The sequence below is a fragment of the Fusarium subglutinans genome (genome assembly GCF_013396075.1).
Source record: "Fusarium subglutinans strain NRRL 66333 chromosome Unknown NRRL66333_c0000009, whole genome shotgun sequence".
NCBI lineage: Eukaryota > Fungi > Ascomycota > Sordariomycetes > Hypocreales > Nectriaceae > Fusarium > Fusarium subglutinans.
In genome coordinates, this window is record NW_023502072.1 from 45,641 (window position 1) to 71,066 (window position 25,426).

The following is a 25,426-nucleotide window of genomic DNA, read 5'->3' on the forward strand; positions in this document are numbered from 1 at the left end:
TATCTCGTTTCATTCTTGTATAAGTTACTAAAAGTCTATAAAACTGTCCGGTTTGATACTGGTTCGTAGAGAATTGAATCTAAGACAGGGCCCCCTCGAGTCGAACTTAGCCCTCAGTAAGTGAGGGTGAGCGGTTCTTGTACACCGGTAACTCCAGGCTATGACAGCAGTCAAAGCTATAGCCTAACCACTCCAGGCACCTAGGATGCGCGTATCCTGGGCCTATGGACCTGTGGCTCCGGTTGAATCACTATGCGCGGCTTCGCGTTCTCCATCAGGTATGGTCTCTGACGGAGGACCTCCCTGAAGTAGCTCGGCCGGCCATCCTCTTCGACGAGCTCCAGAAGCCGATCGGCTTTGAAGTCGACCGTAAGACCGCTAAGCCACTCACCATCTGCCATCAACACAACGCTGCAATGCCATGGCGTCGTGAAACCGCTCTTTGTGTTAAGCAGGCTAATAGAAATCTTATGTTCGCCAGTGGATTGGTGAATACTGAGACGCAGATAGTTCGGGAAGCGCGCTTTAACGGCTCCTGCAAAGGCCTAGCAACAAGAGAGATTCTGTTAGCCATAGAAGCTCGGATGGATATCGAAATGACTAAACTAGTGAACTAGGAACTTACATATCCACGGATCAGCATTTGCTTGGCCAGATACTTGACATCCTTCCTATACTTAGCACTGCTCTTGGCTGGGCCGAAGATGTGCTGTAGATCTGACTTGAGGAAGCGGCAGTACCCCTTGTATGTCCCGAGAGTGTCCGGATTTACGGCGATTTCGTGGTCAATATCAAGCTCACCGTCCCGGCCATATTTGTTGAATAGGGTTCGGCGGAAGTTAGTTGCATTGGCAACGTACGTGAGCTCATTAAGGTCATTGGGTAAGCCTTTCACTGCGACCAAATCCTGTAAACGGGAGAATGAGAGATGAGAGAAGCCCTTGCGCTCGGCCATGGCCCGTAGTGCCGACCCATAGCGCCAGGTCTCCTGATCGGAAATACCCAGCAAGTCTGGAGAACAATTCAAAAACAAGCGTTAGTTATGTGCGAGTAGCCATGGGAGCTTTTACCCTGCTTCGAGCGAGGGATGCAGAGGATGAACATACCATTGTAAACCAGGCCGTCCGAGATGACAGTCAGTTCGGCCCCCGGCTCGTAGAATTGACCAATGGTGACACATATGGAGTTTAGTCTAGCAAGTGCCAATTCTTCAGCCTTATCTGGGAGGTTGCCCAGCACCTTTTCGACCTTATTTGCTGACTTGAACGGGAATGCCGGCAGACACATGACCACCTTTTGCCGTGCCCTGACAAAGCGTGACACGACGGCTAAGAACTTGGGTCTGCCGGCACTATGCAGTTCCTCGGTGGTGTCGAACTTGTGAAGGGAGTATTCGAGAATGGCGTCCAGAATTCTGTTGGAAATCTCAGAGACTTTAGTCTCTTCAGATTCTTCCGTTTTGTCATCTGTTGCTAGAGGGCCCGTCATTTCGCTCGGGACACTGGAGCGGGAGGATCTCGTTGACATGGTGTCGTCGAACGAAACGTCTGATCCAGCTATGGTTACAGCCGGTGTCTTCAACTTCAAGACGTCGGAGGGGGTCTGATGATCAAGATCGATGGACATGGCGAGCCAAGCACATACGAATTGTATAATAGAAGATCAAATGATAGCGATAAACGTGCAATAGGGATGAAGCGGCGGTATCGTAAAAGTCGCAATCTAGAACAAGCCGTACATATAGTATCGCGTATAACACTGATCCAATTGGGACAGATGATCCAGTGGAATAGGCCTTGATCCTTTGCCAAAGAGATTGACCGACATGCTCAGCCTTAATTTATCCGGGAGAATGCCAGAAGAAGCAAGACGATGTCTGCCTCACCCCAGCCCAAGTGAGGCAAAGCCCGCCATTGTCGCATATGCTAAATCAATGCTGGGGAGCACTGCACTAGGAAGGGAACGTGTGGCTTGGTAGGGCGGACGCTAGGAAAGCTAGCCCGCAAAGGGCACAGAGGGTCGACGGGTCGGGACATTGCCGTTTCAGGTCCACTGCCGTTAACTACCTAGGTAGGTACCTTACCTTGGTTACAGCGTGCGTCTGAGGTGAGATGGAGTGGACCGAGACGGGACCCTAGCAGAGAGACAGGGGTACTGTTGAGACTAAGGTACCTAAGCGCCCGCCCCCAATCTCATTTATCAGATAGGTAGTTGTGCTGAGACCTTCTGTTGTGTCACCCAGAAACAGGATTTCTCCTCTTCCTCCTTCTCTTTTCTCTTCTGGCTTACGGAACATTCTCATAATCGCATTCCCTCATCGCTTACTTTCGCCTGAAGAAGCCGGTCTTCTCAGTGCACCTCAGCAAACGACACCCCCGGTACTCAGCCTAGTCAGTTAGTCATCGTGATCTGGCGGCATCCTTGAGATCCATTTAGCGTCTCAGCTGGTAGACTAGTGGTCTGGCGCGCTTGCGGCCCTCCACTACAGCTCCACGGCCAGAAGCCCTGCGAACTGCTTGCTGTCGCCTTCGCTGTCGCTGCGATGGGACAAACCTATATGCGTCTGCCAGAAGATGGCGATGACGGAAATTCCAGTGCCAGCAGGCTTCCAGCGCCCACGAGCGCACATCTGGCAACAACCACGCTGCAGGTCGGCGGCATGACGTGCGTCGCCGATTGACTTTTGTTCATTCCGTTCTGTAAAGCTAACATTGTACCCTCAACAGATGCGGCTCATGCACGTCGGCCATCGAATCAGGCTTCAAAGGCGTTGCCGGCGTCGGAACAATCTCCGTCAGCCTGGTAATGGAGCGCGCCGTCGTCACCCATGACCCAGAGATCATACCCGCCGAGAAGATACAAGAGATCATCGAGGACCGTGGATTTGATGCTGAGGTCCTCTCGACCGATCGTTCCAACCCCGCGACTACTCGATGGAACAACCACTTCTCCGACCAGAGCACTGTGATTGGGAACGAAACTGAGTCTGCACCTACTGCGACGACAACTTTCGCCATTGAGGGCATGACGTGTGGCGCTTGCACGTCTGCTGTTGAAGCCGGCTTCAATGGCGTGGCTGGCGTACTCAAGTTCAACATTAGCCTTTTGGCGGAACGAGCTGTCATTACTCATGACGAGACGAAGCTTTCAGCGGAGAAGATAGCCGAAATTATCGACGATCGCGGATTCGATGTTATTATTCTATCAACACAGCGCGACTTGGTCCATCAGGGAGGAGACACCTGTACCGTTCAGCTCAAGGTCTTCGGCTGCAAGGATGCGACCACTGCCCAGTCTCTGGAGGAAGGCCTCACTGCAGTCCAGGGCATCAGGTCCGCATCTCTCAGCCTCAGTACGGATCGCCTGACGGTCGTCTACCAACCCAGGACGATAGGCCTACGTGGCGTTGTTGAGGCTATAGAGGCGCAGGGCTTGAATGCCCTCGTTGCAAGTGGCGAGGATAATAACGCGCAACTTGAGTCGCTGGCCAAAACGCGCGAGATCACCGAGTGGCGGACAGCGTTCAGGACGTCGCTTGCATTCGCGATCCCCGTCCTCTTCATCGGCATGATTATTCCGATGGCGATCCCAGTGATAGACATTGGACGATTCGAACTCATACCTGGTCTATTTCTGGGTGACATCGTATGTCTCGTTCTCACCTGGCCTGTTCAGTTCGGGATTGGCAAGAGGTTCTATATCTCTGGGTACAAATCTATTAAACATAGATCGCCAACAATGGATGTTCTCGTCGTTCTCGGCACCTCATGTGCTTTCCTTTTCAGCGTCTTCTCCATACTCGTCTCAATCCTTCTTGAGCCACATTCTAAACCTTCCACGATCTTCGACACATGCACCATGCTCATCACATTCATCACACTGTCTCGGTGGCTCGAGAACCGGGCTAAAGGTCAGACTTCTAAGGCGCTGTCTCGTCTTATGTCCCTAGCTCCGTCCACAGCTACCATTTATGCTGATCCTATCGCCGTGGAGAAGGCAGCAGAGAGCTGGGCAAGGTCATCTGACGAGCCCCCAACACCCAAGGCATCTGAGTCTCATGAACCTGGCGTCTCTGCTTGGGAGGAAAAGGTCATCCCAACAGAACTACTTGAGGCTGGCGATATTGTGGTCATCCGACCCGGCGACAAGATTCCATCAGACGGCATTCTGGTTCGAGGGACTACATTTGTTGACGAAAGTATGGTCACCGGGGAAGCCATGCCTGTTCAGAAGTACATTGGTGATAGTATCGTCGCAGGCACTGTTAACGGCGATGGGCGCGTTGACGTGCGCGTTACTCGGGCTGGCCATGATACCCAGCTAAGTCAGATTGTCAAGCTAGTACAAGACGCACAAACTGCCCGTGCTCCCATTCAGCAGCTAGTCGATACCATAGCCGGCTACTTTGTTCCCATGATTCTTATCCTCGGTCTTGGTACGTTCCTTGTATGGATGGTCCTATGTCATATTTTATCCCATTCCCCGGAGATCTTCCTCGAAGATAATAGTGGTGGCAAAGTCGTAGTCTGTGTTAAGTTGTGTATCTCCGTCATTGTCTTTGCTTGTCCGTGCGCTCTTGGACTAGCTACGCCAACGGCCGTGATGGTCGGTACTGGGGTCGGTGCAGAAAACGGAATTCTCATCAAGGGCGGTGCTGTCCTGGAACGTGTAACCAAGGTCACGCAGGTTGTTCTCGACAAAACCGGCACGATTACCTACGGTAAGATGAGTGTGGCCAGCGTGGGTCTTGTCCCGCAATGGGCAAGAAGCGAGGTCAGCAAACGACTGTGGTGGTCCATTGTCGGTTTAGCAGAGATGGGGAGCGAACATCCTGTGGGCAAGGCTATTCTTGGTGCTGCAAAGAATGAGCTAGGTATCTCGTCCGAAGGAACCATTGATGGCAGCGTCGGAGACTTCAAAGCAGTCGTAGGCAAAGGCGTCAGTGTGACCATCGAGCCAGCTACCGCGAATCGGTCACGATACATGGTACTGGTCGGCAATCTCGTCTTCTTGCAGGACAATGGTATCACTGTTCCTGAGGATGCTGTCGAGGCCGCAGAGAAACTCAACCTGGCGGCTGACGAGGGCATATCACAGGGCAAGAGCAATACCCGCAGTGCTGGGACCACCAATATCTTCGTTGCCATCGACGGTCTCTACACTGGCCATGTATGCCTCTCCGACACAATTAAAGAGGACGCTGCAGCGACTATCTCAGTCCTGCACCGCATGGGCATAAAGACCGCCATAGTGACCGGCGACCAACTGTCTACGGCACTTGCCGTCGCCTCTGCCGTGGGTATTGATGCCAACAATGTTTACGCTGGCGTTAGCCCCGATCAGAAGCAAGATATCGTGAAAGAGATCCAGGCACGCGGTGAGGTTGTCGGCATGATCGGCGACGGGATTAACGACTCTCCGGCGCTCGTGACGGCAGACGTGGGCATTGCTATGGCCAGCGGAACAGATGTCGCGATGGAGGCGGCGGATATGGTGCTTATGAGGCCGACAGAGCTTATGATCATCCCGGCTTCACTGGCGCTAACGCGCACCATATTCCGCCGTATCAAGCTTAATCTCGGATGGGCATGCGTCTATAACGCTATTGGCCTCCCTATTGCCATGGGCTTCTTTCTTCCGTTCGGGCTCAGCGTCCATCCTATAATGGCGAGTCTTGCGATGGCGTTTAGCAGTGTCACGGTGGTGGTCAGCAGCCTGATGCTCAACTCTTGGACAAGGCCTGTTTGGATGGACGAGATGGCGAAGAACGGCGGCAGTGAGCCCAGGTCAGAGAGGTGGGCATGGGGAAGAGGAATCGTCGGGTGGGTAAGGGAGATGATGGGACGCAGAGGCAAGGTGGAACATGTTGGGTATGTACCACTACAGAACATAGAAGGCTGAGTATGTCATCAACATTTATCTTGATATACACTATCATAGTTAGGTCTACTTGATGGGTTTTTAATCTCGGTAACGGATGCAGTTACAAAAAGACTACATTTCCAAACAGTCACGTCTGTGCGGTCGAGGTAAGGTGCGAAATGCAAGCACCAGCTATCAGGTCTATCCGTTGAAAGCAACGCTCTGGAAGCACACTGTAGGCAGCATATTATGCTGTCAGTGATTTTATTTTATATTTGGCCATCTACAAGCCAAAACACAGTGGAGACTAGAATCTAGCAGATCAATGCATTATCTCTTTTCTTTAGTGACTAAACAACCATCTAAGGAACAATATGCATATACGCTCAATGTACTCGAAAATTCAGTCTAGCTATCCTTCTGATCTACTATTATTGTATCCCAACTCGCTCGTAACCTTACAACGCCGCCATCTTCTTTGGTATAAGCAACTCCCGCGTTTTCCTGACCCGAGCACCATCCTCCTTACTCTTGAAATACCTGCCCGTCTTGTAGCTCCAGAGCAGACTGCCGAGGGCATGGTTCTTCTCAACCTCGAGATATCCAAGAAGCGCGCGGTCAGCCTCTTCGCCGAAGCATGGAAGCTCCGAAAGGGCTTTGTAATAGCGTCTATAACAGTTGTTGATCATAACTCCGACCTCGTTTATGGCTTGTTGGGTTGAGAGTCCCTTGGCCTTGAGCAGGCGGACCATATTGTGGTCAACCCCGAGGCGAAGATCTTTCTCATAGGAGAGAATGTCGTTGACTAACAGGATCTGGTCGCTGATGATGACCATGATCTCGAACACGAGAGGATGGTCCGCTACCTCCTCTGGTAAGTCAATACCATAGGCCCACTCATTGTTGACCAGCGCGGGATAGGCACCGAGAGAGCCCCGGCGCATGGCCAAGTACTCCTCCGGGCCACGTGTGAAGGACCGACCCTCCACATTTGTCCGAACCTGTGCGACCAACCCGTCCCAGTAGAGCTCGTGTGCCCACATCCAGCGCCTATAGAAACGCTCTGACGATGGCTTTCCCGCGTAGAAGCCCTCTGGGCTTTGCTTAACGCGATCGCATAATGTCTGGAACACGTAGCGAATAGGGTGTTCTGAGTCGGCGCTATACCGCGGGGCAGTACCCTCCATGATTTCACGTGTCCTGGCAATCTCATTGATGGCGCCATCCAGATCATTGCAGAGGTGACCTTCGTCGAACTGGTCGTCGAACAGGAAGGCCCATGAGTTCCAATCAGCAGACGTGCGTAAGGCGAATGCGCTGCAGTCGGGAGCCCAGATGCTTGCCAGATAGGTGAAGTCAACCCGTTTGTTTCTGCTGGCCCATTTGGCATCGGCGTTGATCACGCTTTACACTGTCAGTCAAAGAGTTCTGCTTGAGGCGCCGAGTGCAACTTACGAGGAGATCCACTCGTCTGCGTCGGCTTTAACGCTGGCATAATGGGGGTTCTCACGGGCTGGGACCGACATGAGTGAGCTGAAGAGGTCGGGAAGCATGAGAACCTCCATCTCAGCACGATCTTTGAATTGGTCATGGTCGGGGACGTTGTGGACCCCGTTCCCGTTGGCCATTCTGGACTTGACCTCATGTTTCGTGTTGATGTAAACCTCGTCCCCGTTCGTCATCTCGGACTCAGAACCACTATCGAATTTGACCATGATTCCACTCTGTTGTTAGATTTGGATGCTCTATACTTACTAAATGAGTAATCTTATGTCAGGTTCACAAACGCGTCTGAAACTTGTCAATGTATGGAAGCATCATATAATGCAGCAGCAGATCTCTGGTACATTTAAGGCGTGGCGTTCGCCGAGGGATCTACTCGTGCAGGCTGTGGCTCTGGAGTCTCGATTGGGAAAGACGCCGCCACTGCGGAAAAGGAATTACAACGTTGCGAAAGCGTTCATGTGCCGACACTAGCAACGAATTCGTCCGTTTGAGACTTGATCCGGTTGCTTATGTTCAGTGCCGGACAAACTCCCGAAAGGCCCTAAGCAATAACACTCCGGTCAGCTGACGTGAGCCTCAATATGTTCCGTTCTGCATGGTCCTTATCAGTCCCTTGCGACGACGATACTCGTATAGGAAGTCTGGAAGGGAAGATAAAAAACTGACCCTGGATCAGTGGGTCACCGGTGAATTTCTATGTAAGCTAAGCTCATCAAGGGTCTTGTATTTTTCTCCCAGAGGCGCAGTGCAGAGGGATACGAGCAGGAATGCCCTTAGGGAGTAGCGCTTACATCTGAACCCCTGTATATTCAGCAGTTGAGCTCAGTTCCCTGTCGGTCCCGATCTAAGGAGATACTCGATTGGCCACGGGGTGAACAAGCCTCTACAAGCAGCGGGAAGCCTACTGAAATCGATGGTATCCCTTCCCTCGACGGAGTAAACGCGCTGATATCAGATTGGTGAGATTAGGTCCTCAGCACCCCTACCTCGGCGACCCACTGCCGAATCCAGGGGTTTGGGTGTACTGAAATTGACAGTGACTGGGGCGGGACATGGCAATCGACGGGTGGCCCCGCTGCCCTTGGGGGCTAGGGACCTTTCAGCGTTCGATAATCGGGGTCCAGAAGGTTTGTTCATGGGGAATTTGGAAGGTGAGCATTATCTACATACAAGCTCGAAACCGCGCAGGACATATTGGCGAACCGCTCCGACTTTCTTTGCTAATCCTTTGCAATCTGCGACCCAGTATGCCACTGTGTAATTGTAAGCTCGGCTAAAGGCACAGGGGAGAGGCGTGGAGAACGCAAGCATGCATGGGTAGGACGATAAAGTCCACCACTGTCTTGTCCACTGGTAGACAGTCACAGTCACTGCCTGATCCAGCATATTACATATACTGCTGATCCTGTTCGTTCGATAGGTAATTTATCCAGCAAACCTGAGGTACCTGTACTGGAAATCAACATGTTTAGTACCCTACGGCAAACGTTTGGTGATGGAGACCGACTCCTCAGCGTGGAGATCGCCCCGCCCTTTGACAAGGACAGGACGTCCATGCGCACTGCATGTGAGAGATGCCGTGCACAAAAGGTAGGTCACATCGCGGCCATTCACATTCATCATCATCATCCAGTCGGCGAATCTTGATAGATAAACCGTAGAGACCTCTTCCTCCATCCTCACTTGACAACAACGAGACTGATTTGACGTGTGCATTGCCTGTAGTCCAAGTGCGTGAGCGGCGAGAACGGTTGTATGCTATGCGTTGCCAAGAACCGGAAATGCGAGTACTTGGTCATCTCGAGGCCTCAACGGCGCACGTCCAGCGTCGCAAGTGGTGGTTCAAAGTCACGGAACGATGATGATGACGATGACAACGACGACGACAACAACAACACAATCGTCAACCAACAGAAGCAGGCGCACCAGGCGAGGAGGCACAAACTTCGGTCTCGAGCGCAGTCTATGAGACAATCATCGCCATTGTCAACACATTTGGCATCCCCCAAGGACCAACCAAGGGTCGTATCCACCCCCCAGCCCTCACTTCAAAATGACAACACCAAGAACATCACAACAGGGCCAGACATGGGCCTTGAAGATGCACAGCAACTGTTTCTCGACACACTCTTCCCAAACTCCCTTGGTCAGATGCCATCAGTCTTTCCACAATTCGATCCAGACTTCTTTGGTAATATGCCCGGCCCTACGCCTACGGCTGTCTCAAAAAGTCGGGCAGGCTACAGTGGTGTTGGTGTTACGGCCGAAGCGTTGACGGCTCAAGGAGACGATAGCAAACAGAGCAATCACACATCAGTGTACTCATCGTCATCCGCTGATAGCCTGTTCGAATACGGGATTGACCCAATGGACTTTCTGATGGATGAGTCACGCGTCTCTACAACGGTGGCTCCCAGCGGTGCCCACGACACTAATAGAGTCACAACCGAGGCCCGGCCAACTACGACCCATTCCTCAACACCATCAGGCTCAGTTGCTACCTCTACTTCTTCTTCTTCATCATCTTGCTGCTGCATGATGACAGCCGTGAGTATCTACGAGACAATGCAGGCTCAGCTCGTCTGGGGCGATCCCATCGCCGGCCCATCGACAGCATCAACTCCCAACTCTACGTCAGCGGGCTCTTCATACTCGTCCGGGCCATCCTGGTCGGGATCAGAGTCCGGGTCAAGCACGAGGGCAGCCGAAGCAACATGCCAATTAACGTCGCCTCTCATGACCCAGCAAACGATCCTGAAACGCCAGAAGATGATACTTCTCCGTTGCGATTCTCTTGTCCATTGCGGTAATTGCTGGTCCCGGCCAGACTTTGTCATGCTTATAACGACTATGTGCGATCGGATATTGACGAGTTTGGAGGCAGTCGAGCGTTTTGTTCGTAGCAGAAGCGACGATGATAATTATAAGGCCAGCTACAACGGTGCTACTGCTGCCCTAGATATGCAGGGCATGGCAACACCATCGCGCACGGGGCTAGAAGTGTCATCCCTGTCCCGATCGTCCCAGATGCTGCAGCCCGGGGTGGGTGCATGGCAGATCGACGACGACGATGAGATGGAACTGGTCATTAGCCTGATAAAGTCCCGCGCGACAAGGCTCGGCAATCTAATCACCATGGCTGAGGGGACTATAAGCGCAAATGCATGGCCTTGGCATGAGAGGTTAGTCCAGGCTCTACGAAAGAGATCTAACAAACTTCTGATCTCATTGTCATTTCGCCACTTTTCTTGAGCCCTTGTACCATAGAATTAGTTATACATAGTTTATATGGGTTGGGAAAACGGACTACTCCAGGAATAGACGATTGAGAGGCAATCACTTTCGGTAGACTATTCAGACAGACATGTCAAATGCCGGATCGAGATATCCAACATTGAGGTTTCATAGAGTTTGATACAGCTACGAGATGATTCAAAATGATAAGGCTCAAGTCAGATAACTGTAATTGCCAACACTTCTACTTCCGTATGCACTGTATGACTTTCAACATCTATCTTGGGCTGAATGCTGCAGGTGAGAGTACAGCCTCTCTAACTCCAGGTGTCAGACGCGCTTCCAGTGCTGACAGGCGATTCGTTCAGACTGGAAGCCGGCCGATGGACAGTTGCCGCTTTGGGCTCACCTCCGCCCTGATCTAGCCCCGTCTCACGTCTTCCAACTTGCTGCTCTGAGTATACCTCCGTCCTGCCCGGCGATGACACAGCTGACGACCACAAGCAGCATAAAAATAATCGGGGTAAGTAATATTTGGAACCAGTACCACTTCGGGCATATACTCGTCTTTTCTCAATATATCAGTACTTCAGGAGACATTGATCTAGCTGGTCTTGGTCGTACCAAAGGTGAAGTAGCAGTCCTGAACATTCTTCTCAGGACATCCTAAAGCTCTCTTTGAAAAGACCTTAAGTGATTAAGTCTATTCCATTGCTGCTGATTCAATTCGGTTCACCTTCATTATCCGTGAGACAAGCCTCAGTCTTCACCTTACCATGGCCTCCCCTCTCCTGCTCATCGGCATCATTGGCCTTCCCGTCATCATCGTGCTCCAATGGCTAGCGGCATATGCGCGCACCGTCCTCAAGGTCCGCCGCAATGGTCATCCCGCGATTCACAGCGGCGTCATGATCTTCGAGTCCGTCATTCGTTCTTGGTATCCTCGCATTCCCATCCTGGTCCCCATGGAGAAGTTCACCCTAAAAGATCCTTTTAAGAAGTTCGCCAACGCGCGCTCCGATATGATCGTCATCACCGAAGCCGTGAGTAACTCTTCCCATTCTCAAGAAAGAGAAATTACTGACATATATATTTCATTACTAGTCTTCACCTAATGGCGTGGCCTATCTATTCGGATCGCCAAAGATCTTTCGCGAAATCGGTCGTAACGGCGATATCTTCCTCAAGCCTCTTGAGAAGATCCGCTATCGGATGCTGAATACCTTTGGGCTACAGCTCGCTTCGGCACAGAATGGCGCTCAGCATGAGAGACACAAGCGTGTCGTCAAGGCAGTCTTCAATAACGAGCTTATGGCGAACGGATGGTACAACATGCGCAATATGTGGAGAACCTTACTCCGCGAAGAGCACATCTATCCAGCGGCCGCAAATTCGCAGGCGGCTCCCATAGTACGAGATATGAAAGAAACCATGCTGAAAGTGACACTAGGTGCCATCGGCGCCTCGTGGTTTGACATTGACATACCCTGGAATCCGGCAGAGGAGTCGCAGCGCAACGCCAAGAACGACCTGATGCCATTCGCCGAGACGCTGAAAGTTGTATGGGATTCGCCATTTGTACAAACTATGCTTCCGCTGTGGTTTTTGGAATGGAGTCCTTCATTGTATTTACGTCGCGCTGGCTGGGCGCAGCGATCCCTCATCACTCATATCAAGAACGCGCAGGCTGAGACAAGGCAAAGAATTGAGGATATGAAGGATATCGCGGAGGTCCCAGGTCGGTCGAGAAAGTATAGGAACCTCATTGACGCGCTGGTCGATTCCCAGAACGATGTGGAGAAGGCTGAGAAGGCCGAGAAGGGATACGTGTCGCCTAATGTCGGTCTATCAGACAAGGAAGTCCAAGGCAACATTTTCTCTTTCATGGTGTATGTCAATAAGGCACTCAACGTCGTATTACACCATGTATACTCTGACTAACATATAACTCAGGACTGGTCACGAAACATCCTCTCATACCCTAACTTGGGTCCTGTCACTTCTCGCCAGGAATACTGATTGGCAAGAAAAGCTATATGATGAGATCAGAAAGGTGAATAGTATCTCTTTGGACGAGGCTGAAAGCGTGGGAGACGCGAAGCCACTGAAGTATTTCGACTACGAGGAGATGGCAAACTTCCCTCTAGTCCTTGCAGCTACTATTGAATCACTCCGCATGCGCGACTTAGCCATGCAGATGACGCGCGTGGCCTCTCGCGACACCACGCTTAGCTACACAACGTGGGATGGTGACTCCGCCAACCCATCTGAGGCCAAGGTTCATCAGCACATCGTTGCCATTCCCAAGGGCACGCGCGTGCACCTAGACACGGCGGCGTTTGGGGTCAACCCCTTCAAGTGGGAAGACCCGCAAACATATAACCCAAGACGCCACCTTCGCGAGACTGAAGACGTGGACGGCAACAAAAAGGTGACTGTAAGTTTGCCTTTTCTGTCCTTTTAGTTCCGACTCGGGTACTGACATTCTCACTCATGTAGGTCTCGTACGAGGACTTTATCGGCTACTCGTCCGGCTCGCGTCAGTGTATTGGCAAGCGATTCGCAGAGGTAACAATGGTGTGCTTCCTGGCACATATGATCATGAACTTCCGCTGGGAGGTCGTGCCCGAACCGGGCGAGACCCAGGAGCAGGCTAAAATCAGGGCTTCTACTGGCTCGGAACAGTTCATGTTGACACCTCCAGCGTATGATCTGCGCTTCATCAGACGCTAAAGGGCTGGCTTGTACTTACACCTTAATTGGTTGTCCTCGTCAATAGGGTGTCATCAGTGTTTCCTTTATCTAGTTGCGAGCACTATCTCTTAGCAAATGAACAGTGGTGATGACGGTTATTCTTATATATGCTTGATGAAAGAGGCTCAGGACGGGGTTTAAGATCAATTATAGAAGAATATTACATACATAAAGAAAACATACACTCGCCCAAGGAACGCCATAACTCATGAGGGGGAGGTCGAAGGATAGCTGTGGATTACCCTGTACTCGCAGTAGGGCCGATAGAATACTCGACCTTTTCATAACGGAATCTCCAGAATCGGCAATTCGAGTTAGTTGAAAGTTGAACTGAATAACTAAATTATTATTTTGATTACTACTCGCGTTAGATTTAAGCCTCAAGACCCGGGAATACATCGTCGTTGGAATAGAAAGCATTGGAGGAGAACTCAATCGCGAGAAGATTGCTACTCGACGCTCCGGCTTGGTTTTTCGCCCGACTCAGCGGCCCTGGGAGTGAGTCAGCTAGAAAATATTGGCTTAGCAAGTCACAAGATGTTAAGACAAAGAGATATTGTCCCACGAGTATGAGTAGGTGCTGGCAGTGCGCTTTCAAGCTCTGGGGTTATGGACTGTTCTGGATAGGCTCTGTGATGCCCTGTAAGGTAGGTGGGTGTGGGGACATCTCCAACGGAACGTCCCTAAAAAATCAACTAACCATCGATCCACTGCTTTTTCAGCGTCCCGCTGAAGAAAAGCATCACGATTACTTAGTTAGCTAACTTTGGAGCCTTTTCTTACCAATCGGAGCCTCCAGATTACATTTAGGATGCCAGTTAGCAGGGATGTCGGTATGTAAGGCCTGGATCCTGGTTACGATCCTGTCAGCTGGAATCGGGGCTCAAAAAGGAAACTCCCCTAGCTTGCCCGGGGAATATGTCCCGTCAGCGCGGGCAGCCAACCTGGGCAATCGTCCTGGTCCCTTGCTCTGTAAGTAAGAAGTAGGCGGCCTACTCTTTTGGGACTCAACTCATCAGTTCAGCCAGCCTAGGATACAGAGAAAGACGCGTCGTTACTAAGAAATTAAAACGTACCCATCTATCCACATGCCAATGTACTCATACTTGTAGGTAGGGAGTAAATTTTGTATTTAATTTAAGCATTGAGAATCTGTCTTGTGCTACAAGATTCTTTTCTGTCTATCAAGACGCTCTTTCAATCGCCATTTATCTTGTCACCATTGGCCTCGATAGCAAGGCTCATCCATAACTGAACTCTCCTCGTACCTAGCCCATCCATACTCACACTCGTACTAGCAGCCATGGCTGTCGGTAAGGTAGCGCCGGCAAACTGTGGGAGGAGGTTGATTCCCCAGATTCTGGACGACCTCGCAGCTGCTGAGCCCGATCGCATCATTTACTCTTTCGCAAAGTCTTCGGACCTGTCGCAGGGGTTCCGTCATGTATCAGCTCGTACTTTTACGAGGGCAGTTGACAAGACTGCCTGGCTACTTCAGCGGGAGCTGGGAGTGACGTCGGAGATCCGCGCCGTAGGCTATATTGGACCTCGTAAGTTTGCTCTCATCGAAGCGTCCTGGGACCTTCAAGGGCCCCTACCGCCATCTCGGCGGCTGTGAGCCCCTATGATCTCGACATTTGACTGACGAGACGATACCCACGTGTTAGACGATCTGCGACAGATTCTGTTGACATTCGCTTGTATTAAAACTAATTGCGCTGTTCGTTTTCCCTTCACATTCAATGGGTTTCCCACCTGTTTGTCTAACTACTTGATTCTTCCAGGGCTTGTTCCTCTCCCCAAAGAATAGCACAGAGGGCGCTCTAGCTGTTCTCGAGGCAGCAAATTGTGACATCTGGGTCAGCCCCGCTGGTGAGAAGCCAACACAGCTCGTGAATGACTTTTTGAAGCAACGGCCCATGCACGTCATGGACCTACCCGAGCTGAAAGAAGTTCTTCCTGAAGATGAGAGCGAGCTGGAAAATGTGGAGCCATTTCCATACACAAAGCGCTGGGAAGATGCGATTAACGACACTTTCTGCATCCTCCATACCTCGGGCTCAACCGGCCTGTCGAAGCCCATCTCATGGACACACGGGCTGATTGGTACCGTAGACGCTGTTCGGCTGCTGCCCCCTCATGAGGGCATGGAGCCCTGGGCGAAAGGTTGGGATGACGGCGATACGCTATACTCAACATTCCCTTTGAGTCATGTAAGAAACATATATTCCAATCAGTTTTACCGGGTTTCAGAATTGATCAAGTACTGACTATGTATCCAAGGGAGCGGGAATCTTGATGGACGTGGTTATATCGCCGCTGTTTGGGCTACACTGCGTCCTCGGGCCCCGGGATGTGATACCCAATCTGGAACTCATATCATCCATTGCAGACCACATCAAGATCGACATCTGGAGCATGATTCCTTCGCTCACTGACGAGCTTGGCGAAGCGCCCGACATCTTGCCAAAATTAAGCAGATCGAAATTCATCTGCGCTTCAGGAGGTGAGCCGATTTCCTCAACCATACATACCTCCCCCGGACGATAGATGCAACTTCGTAGCTGAGATACGACAAAGAATTATGTTGTGTCAATGCTTTCAGTTTCCATTAGTAAGCTAACAGATGTGGTTAATTTCCAGGACCTGTGAGCAATCATTTAGGATCCAAAGTGAACGAGCATGTCCGCGTATTGAACCTGACCGGCACATCGGAGGGTTTGTTCATCGGAAACTTATGGGTGGACAGACAGGATTGGCACTGGTTTGCCTTCCACCCATGGTCCGGGTTCGACTTTAAGATGGTTGAACCTGGTCTTTACGAACAGTGGATCCATCGCAATGAGCACGCGGAGTTCTTCCAGGGTCTCCTTCATACCTTTCAAGATGTGAACAGTTTTAATTTTAAGGATCTGTATGTTCAGCATCCAACTAAGCCCGGTCTATGGGCGTCTCACGGCCGCAGCGATGATGTTGTGGTGCTTTCAAATGGATACAAGATCTCGCCCCTCGATACGGAGGCCCTCGTCACATCCCACCCGGCTGTTGATGGCTGTCTCATGGTAAGTCTAGCAAGCCTCCAGAAGTTTGACAACCTGCAAGCAACTGGCCGAACATTAACCACGACCATGACCATATGCTAACTTATCTTACAGATAGGATCCGGCAAGCCACAAGCTGGCCTCCTTATCGAACTGAAAGACCCAGCCATAAGAAGAGATGGTGATGATGCTGAAGCACTCTTCAACAGCATCTGGGCCGTGGTCGAAAGAGCTAACTCCCTGTCTCTGCACAAGGACCAGCTACACCGAGACTTCATAGCCTTTTCCGAAGCAGGGAAGCCATTCATCCGTACCGACAAGCGCACCATCAAACGTCGGGCTACCATGGCGCTGTATGCCGACTACATCGAGCGATTATATCAGTCGCGTGGGGAGGATGACAGCGACGCTGAAGTTGCGGCGCTTGGACTGCTCGCAATCGATACAACATCCTTGGAATCGACCGCTCGCGCGGTTCGACATGTACTGGCTTCGATCGTGCCTGCGGTCAAAGACGCCCCTGCAGATGCTAATCTGTTTACTGTTGGGTTCGACTCGCTGCTGGTGTTCAAGGCTACTAAGGCGGTAGCGGCGGTCACAGACTTAGGGGGAGTATTCCTACCAAGGAACTTCTATGCAGGGCCTACAGTTGAGGCGATTGCCGCCACTGTCGTGCGGTTGGCTTCCGAACGTAGGGTCACGACAACGAATGGCACTACTAACTCGTCGTCGACCGAGCAGCAGCAACAAGATCCACTGGAAGCCAAGATCAGAGCGCTGATGAACCGACACAAAGCTCTTTTATCCTCCAAGCTAGGCCCGATGGACCTCTTCGGCGGGAACATGTACGAGGGGATCAATGTCTTCATTCCTCTCCGACCAGGCGTTTCGTTCGAGCAAGCGTACAAAGTGCTCCAGCGAGGTCTGGTTCGCGCTATGGAGATCGTGCCCACTCTCGCGGGCAAAGTCATACCGTGTTCGGAGCACGAGATTGGATACAAGCAGGGAGACGTTCGGATCAGTCTGCCTCCATTGCCGTCGACGGCCTTGGGTACCACTCCTGTCGAGGAGCCAAGACAATTGCGCTTCCGCGACCTCTCGTCTGTCGTGCCATCTTATGCTGAGCAGCGTGCCTCCGGGTTTTTGACCTCGGCTTACCCGGACGAGCTCCTGACTGATTGTCCCTCCTTTCCCGACCTACCTACAGATGTTCTCAACGTGCAGGCCAATTTCGTCGGCGGTGGCTGCGTCCTGGCCTTCAATGTTCACCATCACGCGTTCGATGGTATCGGCATGTTGATCGCGCTGACGGTATGGGCGGAATGCTGCCGGTTCATCCAGGGCGATCAGTCTGCGACGTCCGAGTGGCTGCACCCAGAGAGCCTCAATCGTGACATGCTGTCTATCTTGTACGAGCTGGAGGGTTTCGCGAAGCCGGCGTCTGAAGTTGACCCAAGGGTCTGGGGCTTTTTACCATATGCCGATCCGGCCTTGAAGCGCAAGCACGAGGAGAAAGAGGAAGACACGGACATGACAGAGGCAGCCGCAGTCAACGGAAACAACACTGAACCCGACGTTAAGAGGGCTCGTTTGTCTCGTCAATTGCCTGAACCACCTGTACTACCCGCCTGTGAGCATTGGCCGCCCGCGCCTCGCGCAGATGGTCGCACGTTGACGGCGTCGACCTTTGTCATCTCCGCCGAGAAGCTTGAGAACCTTCAGAAGACCGTCGAGGTTGCCGAAGCCGCCGACCCGGAAAGTCAAAGCCTTAGCAAGGAATCGGGGTCGCTATCTCTGGGTGACGTGCTACAGGCCTTTTTCTGGCGTGCAGCCGTCCGGGCACGTCGCCGTCCCGAGAATTCAGCCTCCGATGGCATGGCTATCATCGAGATGCCCACTGATGTCCGACCCTTCTTCAGTTCGCACCTCCCGCCAACATACATGGCCAACTGCGTCATCATGAACCGACAGCATATGTCCGTGGCGGAGCTCTGCTCATCCCAGACATCACTATACAAAATTGCTCAAATCTGTCGCGAGGCGCGCACTCGAATCGATCAAGAGCTTGTACACGACGCCTTTAGTCTACTTCATACGATTAAAGATAACAGTCCGGGAAATCATACGACAGCGTTCCTAGGCCAGGGCATTCAAGATGGCCCACATTCGCTGTTTAATAACATGATGCTCTTCCAAGCGAGCGATATTGGGCCCTTCGGTGGTGACATATTCGAAGCACCAGAGGCAGTGAGGGTCCAGATGGATTGGCTGAACAAAGCGTTTAGGAGCCTGTTCATTTTGCCGATGAGAAAGGACGGCGGTGTCGAGTTGTTGCTGGGGACTTTACCCGAGGAACTGGATGCGATGAAGAATGATGGCGAGTTTATGCAGTTTGCTGAGTTTCTGGGATAGGGATAGATAAAGGAAGACAGGACGGAATTTATTAATAGGATGGCCTGGCCCTTTGCAGTCAAAGTTATTTAAATGTCAATGATGTTCTACTCAAGTAGTGTTTTATGCTATATTAAAGTATTTTATTCCATTTTGCTTGCATAAAGATCAGTTTTGTGGTTAATCACATTCTTCCATCTACGGCTAGAAAGTCCACCATGATGACCATCTGCTTGCCATTCAATCAGTCTTGTCTGGCAGCAATCTTCTCGAGAAAAAGCTCTTCAAAGATTTTGTGCCACCAACCTACAAGTAAGCATTGAGGACGGACCTCACCCGCCGCAGGAATAGCTGTCGAAGGATCAAAGCCCTGGGATACTAATACAGCTTCACACCCGAGACAGTTGGTTCCATGTCAGGTGTAAGCGCCCTAGGCGCCATGTCCATATCCAGTTCGTCTCCAAAGGGAAATTCTCCTAGTGCACAAGCTACCCGAGCCAATTACCTAACTGGGCAATGGTCCTGTAGTGAGCTGCAGGACCCGTCAGCGGGATTGTCATCCTAGTAGGCCTAGTCCCGAGCCCTCACAGCCCAAAAAGATTGGGGCAGTTCCCGGCCGGAGCTGGTTCATTTTAGATCAGTATTTGGAATGACTAACAGCCCATTCCCAATCACAAGATTTAGGACGTATTTAACATCTTTACCTACATCTCGTCGAGTTTCACAGCTGACTCTCTTTGTTACGTTATCAAAAAGTCTTGCTTTCTTTCTTTGCTTGCTAAATCAAAGGTAAGCAGACACAAATTTCCCCCAAGGGAGGAATCCTCACAATCATGCCGACTTGCTAAAACTTCTTAATGATGGTATAGACAATGGATCTCAACAAGCACATCACCGCGCTCCTTGCGGGGCAGTATCCTCTGGGAGGAGCTGCGCTTGTCGCTGTCGTTGCATTAGTACTCCTGATGGTGATCGCGCCGAAAGACCGTATCCCCGTTATCAACAAATATCCTAACGACTGGTTCTTGAGCAAGGCTCATATGGCCTTTATCACTAATGCTGATGGTCTCATCAAACAGGGGTTTGCCAAGGTGCGCGAAAGTTCCTCTTCTATGGGTTATGGAGAAACAGAGATACTGACAAAGAGAGCAGTTCAACAAGCCTTTCCGCATGATCACACTCCTGGGTGATAGAATAGTCCTCCCTGCCGACCATTTCGAATGGATGAGACGTCATGGTCCCCATCTTGACCACCAACCGCTAGTATCTAAGGTACACAGATTGACTTTCCGGGCTTTTCAATTGACCATTTACTAACTGTCTATGTCTAGGACTTTTTCGCAGGCTACCCTGGCTTTGATGGAACGGCAGCCATATCGGACCCATCTAAACTTTTGGCCAATGTTATCAAGAAGAAGCTGGTGCAAAATCCTCGTGAGCCCGATCATTTCCCCTCGTCCTGATGTAATCATGCTGACTCAAGGGTTCCCAGATGTTAGCAAGCTTCACAACATGGTGCAAAAAGACCTAGTGGCAGCTTGGCCGGAACAGAGTAATGGTACGTACGACATATTGAGCATCTACCCACTCTGTGATCTGTGAGCATCGACTGATAGCGAGGATAGAATGGAAGGCAGTCGACTGGGCCAAGGATGGCGTTAGCTTTATCAGCCGAATGTCTGCGTCCGTCTTTGTTGGCGAGGAGTTGTCGCGCGACGAGACATGGCAGCAGGTCAGCACCAACTACGGTATGACCGTGTTCCTTGCTGCTCGCGCGTTGCGAGCATGGCCGCGGTTTCTGAGACCTATTGTACAATGGTTCCTCCCCGCTTGCAAGAGTTGCAGAGCAGAGGTCCAGCGTGCTCGTCAAGTCTTGCAGAAGAACCTTGCCAAAAGGGCAGCCGAAGGAAAGGAGCACGACGATTCCATCACCTGGTTTGGCGAGATCGCGGGCGGTAAGGGCTATGATCCTGTCGCCGCCCAGCTTGGAATGTCTATGGCTGCTGTTGTAACTACCTCTGAGCTGTTGAAGCAGACAATCATTGAGATATGCGCTCACGACCTGGCGACTCCCCTCCGGGAGGAGATAGAAGCCGTGATTGCCAAGCATGGATGGTCTCCTGCTGCTCTGACCAATATGCGCTTGCTCGACAGTGTCATCAAGGAAACACAGAGGCTAAACTCTGCCGTTATAGGTAGGTCTATACGACGCTCCCTCTGGCATTGTGATCTGTCAACTAACATATTATAGTCAACCTCGATCGTCAGGTTCTGTCGCCGGTTACGCTACCTAACGGCCAGTATCTACCCAAAGGCACTGCTATCTCAATCTACATGTCGCAGCTCCGGAACCCCGAGGTATACGAGAACCCAGACACCTTCGATGCATATCGCTATGTGAAGCTTCGTGCGCAGGGCGGTAAGTGGATCTACGCTAGCTCAGCAACCTCCACAAGTGAGGATCATTTCGTGTTTGGTATTGGTAAACCTATTTGCCCAGGACGGTTTTTCGCGATCGCCGAGATTAAGACTGCGGTAGCGTCCATCTTGCTAGACTATGATCTGCGGCTAGCCGAGGGCTATACACCAAAGCTGATGCCCTTTGGCTTTGAGTTGTTTGCGGATCCTGGAGTCCAATTGGAGGTCAAGCGGAGATCATAGATTTAAGTACACATCACAAGACAGTCAAGATGAATATTATTTTACTTTGTTGCTTTGTATATTGGACAAAGGTCTAAATTTGCTCGTGCGGCTTCCTCCTGATGCTAACATCATCACCCGCCAAGTGTGCCCTGCACTCTTTTCCGGCCTTGGGCGACGAGCCGACACACAGATCAACACGAAGTTCAGCGGCTCGACTTCTGAGACAAAGAATTCAATATCGAATTTTAATATATAGTCAAGCCCAGCCACTATTGCTCAATTCTCAAGAAGGATAGGGAAATGGCAAGGTGGCGCCATGGAGTGCCTCACGGCAAGGAACCCAATCTTGACAGACAGAGCTGAAACAGTCACCATTCCTCCCTCGCAATATTTCACTAGACAAAAGACATCCCACGAAGCGCCATCTAAATGAGTTGACTTGCCGATTGTAGGAATATTTACAAGAGTCTTAAGAGGATCATTAACCGAATGTACTGCATTACCTCAGGGTGTAAGAAGACTTCTGACGTTAAACCAAGGTGTTAAAAATACTTAGTCTAAGATCCTCTATATCTTTACTAAATTACACTAAATTACACTAAGTTTACCTAAGGCTTTTTATCACCTAGGATAAAGGTCCTAAGTTTTATCCTTGCTTGGCGTACTCTGAGAGGCCCAAATTGACTGTCTTATCCTCTCTGGCTAAGATAGCCTAGGTGAAGGGCTCAAAGGCCAGTAGAGCAATAGCAGTCTAAGCACCCATTGATATCCAGTGTCTAGTGCATAATTTAGTGTTGCAGTCAATAGCTTGGTAGTAATACCTTACGGTCGGCGTACACAAGAATGTAGTAGACGCAGGCTTCCCCAAGCTTCTTGGCCAGCAGCATCGAAACGATCAAAGTCTACCAGTGGCTGCGCAGCTCCACGCGACCAGTTCCATTCACTCTGTGACAAACTTATGCTAATTGCAAATGTAAGGCAGGCTTTTGATGTTCCAGCCAAGATGGAAACACCTCGATGGGCTTGATCGCGTCGTCGGGATCAAGAAGTCTCAAGAGGCGAATGAGATGCTGCGGCCCTTGCTTGCACGCCTGCTGCATCTCCTCCGTAGTGGCTTTATGGTTGTCTTGCCAGAATTGCCGACCGATGGAGGCAACTAGACGACCGAGGTCAGCCCAAACCCTGTGGAGATGTGTCACTAAATCATCAATAAGAGGCTCATCCACCTCTAAAGCCTCCGCCAAAGGTTTCTAGTCGGTAGCTCTGTGAGGAATTCTCGAAAGTATTTCACGAAATTCGTCGGCATTCTATAACGCCAGCAAATTTGCTCCGTTGGGTTAGGTCAAATTCGGCGGCTTCTCCTGGTTCGCCTTCCGCATCTTCCATCTCTACGTCGTCTTCCTCGAGCACTTCGCCTATCATCTCTACCTGTCGCAAGGCGGGCAGCTCATTAGTCGCCCCAGCCGTGATAACCTCCGAACGGAGGCCATCCCACGTGAGAATTGAATCCCTGTCATCCCATTTGACCTTCTCATGGACTAGATTCCCCAGTTTTAGCAGCTCGAGCCGCTGGATGCCGGGACGATTGACGGCCATATAGACTTGGCGACTAACGAGATGTGGGATTGGGTGGGTTAGCGAGATATAAGTTTTGTTCTAATGGATATTGGCTCTTCAACTGACTGGTACAGAAGATAGATCATTAGTCCGAAGGCTATCCGGCGTAGCGTTTGCGATTTTGTCCATGTGGAAGACGCATAAGCTAAAGAATCCAGCACTCCAGGATAGCATACTGGCGGCTTTGGCATGTGCGCCGGATGAAGACTTGCGGTTGCGTCTGAAACAGGCTATTGCAATTTGCAAACTACACGCCATTGGGAGGAAGACGACGAATTCTCCCAGTTGAAGGAAAATACGGAAGATCAGCCAAGCGTTTGACAAAACAACTAATGATGAGACATGGAGAAGAAGAAGAAGATAAATGTATGCTATGGTACTCGAACGGACCCCATCTACTTTGATTCAGGGAGCTCTAGAATAACCCGTCTATACCTTCGGATTGGATATGATCCCTTGTTGTTGGTGACCTGAAGGATAACATGCCATTCCTTATCAACCGAACTGGGCTGCTCCTCTTCCCAACTAGTCAAGTTGGTAGAGATTCTGACCATTGGTCCTAACGCCACATTGCTAAAACCTGCTTCATTCACACAGAGTGTGCCGTTGGTCCCTGTTGGCGGCGCCAGTGCATTAACGGAGAAGAAGTTGGCAGCAAGACTGGTCAACATTGGTGAAGAACACTCAGCATAAGAGTACCATTCGAAGTCCAGCCCAGACGGATCGTCTTGACTATCTGTATCGATGGTATTGCTGGCATCCAAGATAATAGCGTCCTTTAAGCCAACTTTGAAGCGTAGGGGCTCACTACCCGTGGATCCGTTGACATTGATGCTCGGCGGGTGAGCGCCCTCATCAAAGCCATCGACCAGAGTCCATTGCATACGAGCGGCAAAGTCGTCTTGGTACGCATCCCGCCAGCGCCAGATAGTAGCATAGGGACTAAACCAGCTTTGACCCTTGGTGTTGATCAAAGCATCCCCGGATGTGCCATATTCGTTTATATCGGTGTCTTCCGTGACGCGAGTGTATCGACCTCCCCAGCCTCCATATTCAGGTCTACCAGGAACGTTCAGACCATTCTGAATATTCCAAATAAAGCTAGGACTGTCTCCCTCCATTGTGTAAGCAATAAAGGGGTACTGCGCTCCAAGAGGACCCAGACGAATATTCGGTGTAAGCCAACTGTCTGTCACTTTTGTAGTGTTGGCTGCGCCGTTGTCGGCAGTAGATATACCGGTCCATGTTCCAAGTCGATATTCGCGATAGCCATGGACGTTGACGATGAAGAAGACATCTGGCCATTTGACTCGGATGTAAGCACCCGTATCATCTTGATCTGAGATTGAGTAAACCCTTAGTCGAGATCGAAGGTCGGCAGCTTCTCTCTTGCTTTTTGTCTTTTCAATGTGCTGTAGCGCTTGAGCCAAAGTGTTTGCTCCACCCCAGAGACTTACATGGAGTGGCTTTTTGGACTCTTGGAGACGCTTTATAAGGAGTTTGGCCCCGTCGCTGATGGGTTCCTTGAGGGCGGCTCGTCCATATGACTGATAGGGTTAGCATGCAAGACCGTTTGGCTTGCCAGGGTACTCACGCGAGGTCCAGATGAAATCTGATCTAAAAGCTCCCCCGGATCCGGAAATTGATTGTCAGGGTGAACATGCTGGTTCAGCTTATCAACAACTTTGGCATAGGCCATGATGATCTTCTTGATTTCGCTGGGATGGGTGTCATTTCGTAAGGACCAAGAGGTCACAGCGACAAGACCCCGAGTGTCGAATTCATTCGAGTACAGTAGATACCGGACCATTGACATTGAGTCATCGGGCTCATTGAGGATATCGGTAAGGATGAAGGTTCTCACCCGAGATACCTTTGGAAGGATACTCAAGTCAGTCGAGCCATTCTGCTGTGGCATGGCGAGGACAGAGCATGACTGCAGCCAGAGCACTACAGACAGAAAACGAGTGAAGAACAGCGCCATGGTGATGCCTTCCAGTGAGTCCTTGACCTACGATACGCGACAGACATCAGGCTAGGTCTGGCGTTTTGTACTTCATGGTGAACAGGTTTGTGACTTGGATGGGTATCGGCCAACGGACATTTAGCCAAATTTTACCCTGTTCATAGCGTCCAGTCATGGTTTGTGCGGTCTAGGAAGGAAATCGGAAGCGTCATATCGAGGAAAACCCGCAAACCCCAGGTATTGACCCGTAAAGCTAATGCCTTCTTGGGTTTAAGGGCCGCTTCCTGGACTAGCATTCCCCGCACTCCGGAATACCAGTCTTTCAGATCTGTTTGTGATTCGCTGGCGTTTGAGAGCTCAGAACTCTTCCTTGTCAGCGAATTCGGCGGAGTGCTTATTCCTACTTCTTTGG

General features: G+C 50.9%; 7 protein-coding genes across 7 annotated transcripts; 4 read left to right on the forward strand and 3 right to left on the reverse strand.

Annotated features, from left to right (window-relative positions):
* Window positions 1-200: 200 nt before the first annotated feature.
* FSUBG_1571 (ABC1 transport) lies at window positions 201-1,626 on the reverse strand (the record flags this gene model as incomplete). Its single annotated transcript, XM_036679252.1, has 3 exons — window positions 201-545; window positions 626-1,011; window positions 1,107-1,626. The coding sequence occupies 3 exons, from the start codon at window positions 1,624-1,626 to the stop codon at window positions 201-203; spliced, it is 1,251 nt and encodes a 416-aa protein (XP_036542832.1).
* Window positions 1,627-2,542: 916 nt separating this feature from the next.
* Window positions 2,543-5,901, forward strand: FSUBG_1572 (Cu2+-exporting ATPase; the record flags this gene model as incomplete). Its single annotated transcript, XM_036679253.1, has 2 exons — window positions 2,543-2,664; window positions 2,727-5,901. The coding sequence occupies 2 exons, from the start codon at window positions 2,543-2,545 to the stop codon at window positions 5,899-5,901; spliced, it is 3,297 nt and encodes a 1,098-aa protein (XP_036542833.1).
* A 419-nt stretch (window positions 5,902-6,320) lies between these two features.
* FSUBG_1573 (presilphiperfolan-8-beta-ol synthase) lies at window positions 6,321-7,577 on the reverse strand (the record flags this gene model as incomplete). Its single annotated transcript, XM_036679254.1, has 2 exons — window positions 6,321-7,266; window positions 7,318-7,577. The coding sequence occupies 2 exons, from the start codon at window positions 7,575-7,577 to the stop codon at window positions 6,321-6,323; spliced, it is 1,206 nt and encodes a 401-aa protein (XP_036542834.1).
* A 1,255-nt stretch (window positions 7,578-8,832) lies between these two features.
* Window positions 8,833-13,335, forward strand: FSUBG_1574 (cytochrome P450 monooxygenase 3A7; the record flags this gene model as incomplete). Its single annotated transcript, XM_036679255.1, has 7 exons — window positions 8,833-8,958; window positions 9,100-10,550; window positions 11,028-11,125; window positions 11,305-11,645; window positions 11,707-12,491; window positions 12,556-13,039; window positions 13,102-13,335. The coding sequence occupies 7 exons, from the start codon at window positions 8,833-8,835 to the stop codon at window positions 13,333-13,335; spliced, it is 3,519 nt and encodes a 1,172-aa protein (XP_036542835.1).
* A 1,324-nt stretch (window positions 13,336-14,659) lies between these two features.
* FSUBG_1575 (nonribosomal peptide synthetase (component of the myxochelin iron transport regulon)) lies at window positions 14,660-18,809 on the forward strand (the record flags this gene model as incomplete). Its single annotated transcript, XM_036679256.1, has 5 exons — window positions 14,660-14,887; window positions 15,141-15,569; window positions 15,640-15,862; window positions 16,021-16,418; window positions 16,512-18,809. 5 exons carry the CDS (start codon window positions 14,660-14,662, stop codon window positions 18,807-18,809), a joined length of 3,576 nt encoding a protein of 1,191 aa, XP_036542836.1.
* Window positions 18,810-19,660: 851 nt separating this feature from the next.
* FSUBG_1576 (ent-kaurene oxidase) lies at window positions 19,661-21,449 on the forward strand (the record flags this gene model as incomplete). The annotated part of the gene is made up of 6 exons (XM_036679257.1): window positions 19,661-19,879; window positions 19,941-20,060; window positions 20,120-20,222; window positions 20,281-20,346; window positions 20,405-20,983; window positions 21,040-21,449. 6 exons carry the CDS (start codon window positions 19,661-19,663, stop codon window positions 21,447-21,449), a joined length of 1,497 nt encoding a protein of 498 aa, XP_036542837.1.
* Window positions 21,450-22,182: 733 nt separating this feature from the next.
* On the reverse strand, window positions 22,183-25,032 carry FSUBG_1577 (uncharacterized protein; the record flags this gene model as incomplete). Its single annotated transcript, XM_036679258.1, has 7 exons — window positions 22,183-22,207; window positions 22,258-22,376; window positions 22,445-22,613; window positions 22,723-22,969; window positions 23,225-23,268; window positions 23,484-24,595; window positions 24,643-25,032. 7 exons carry the CDS (start codon window positions 25,030-25,032, stop codon window positions 22,183-22,185), a joined length of 2,106 nt encoding a protein of 701 aa, XP_036542838.1.
* Between the last annotated feature and the right edge of the window lie 394 nt (window positions 25,033-25,426).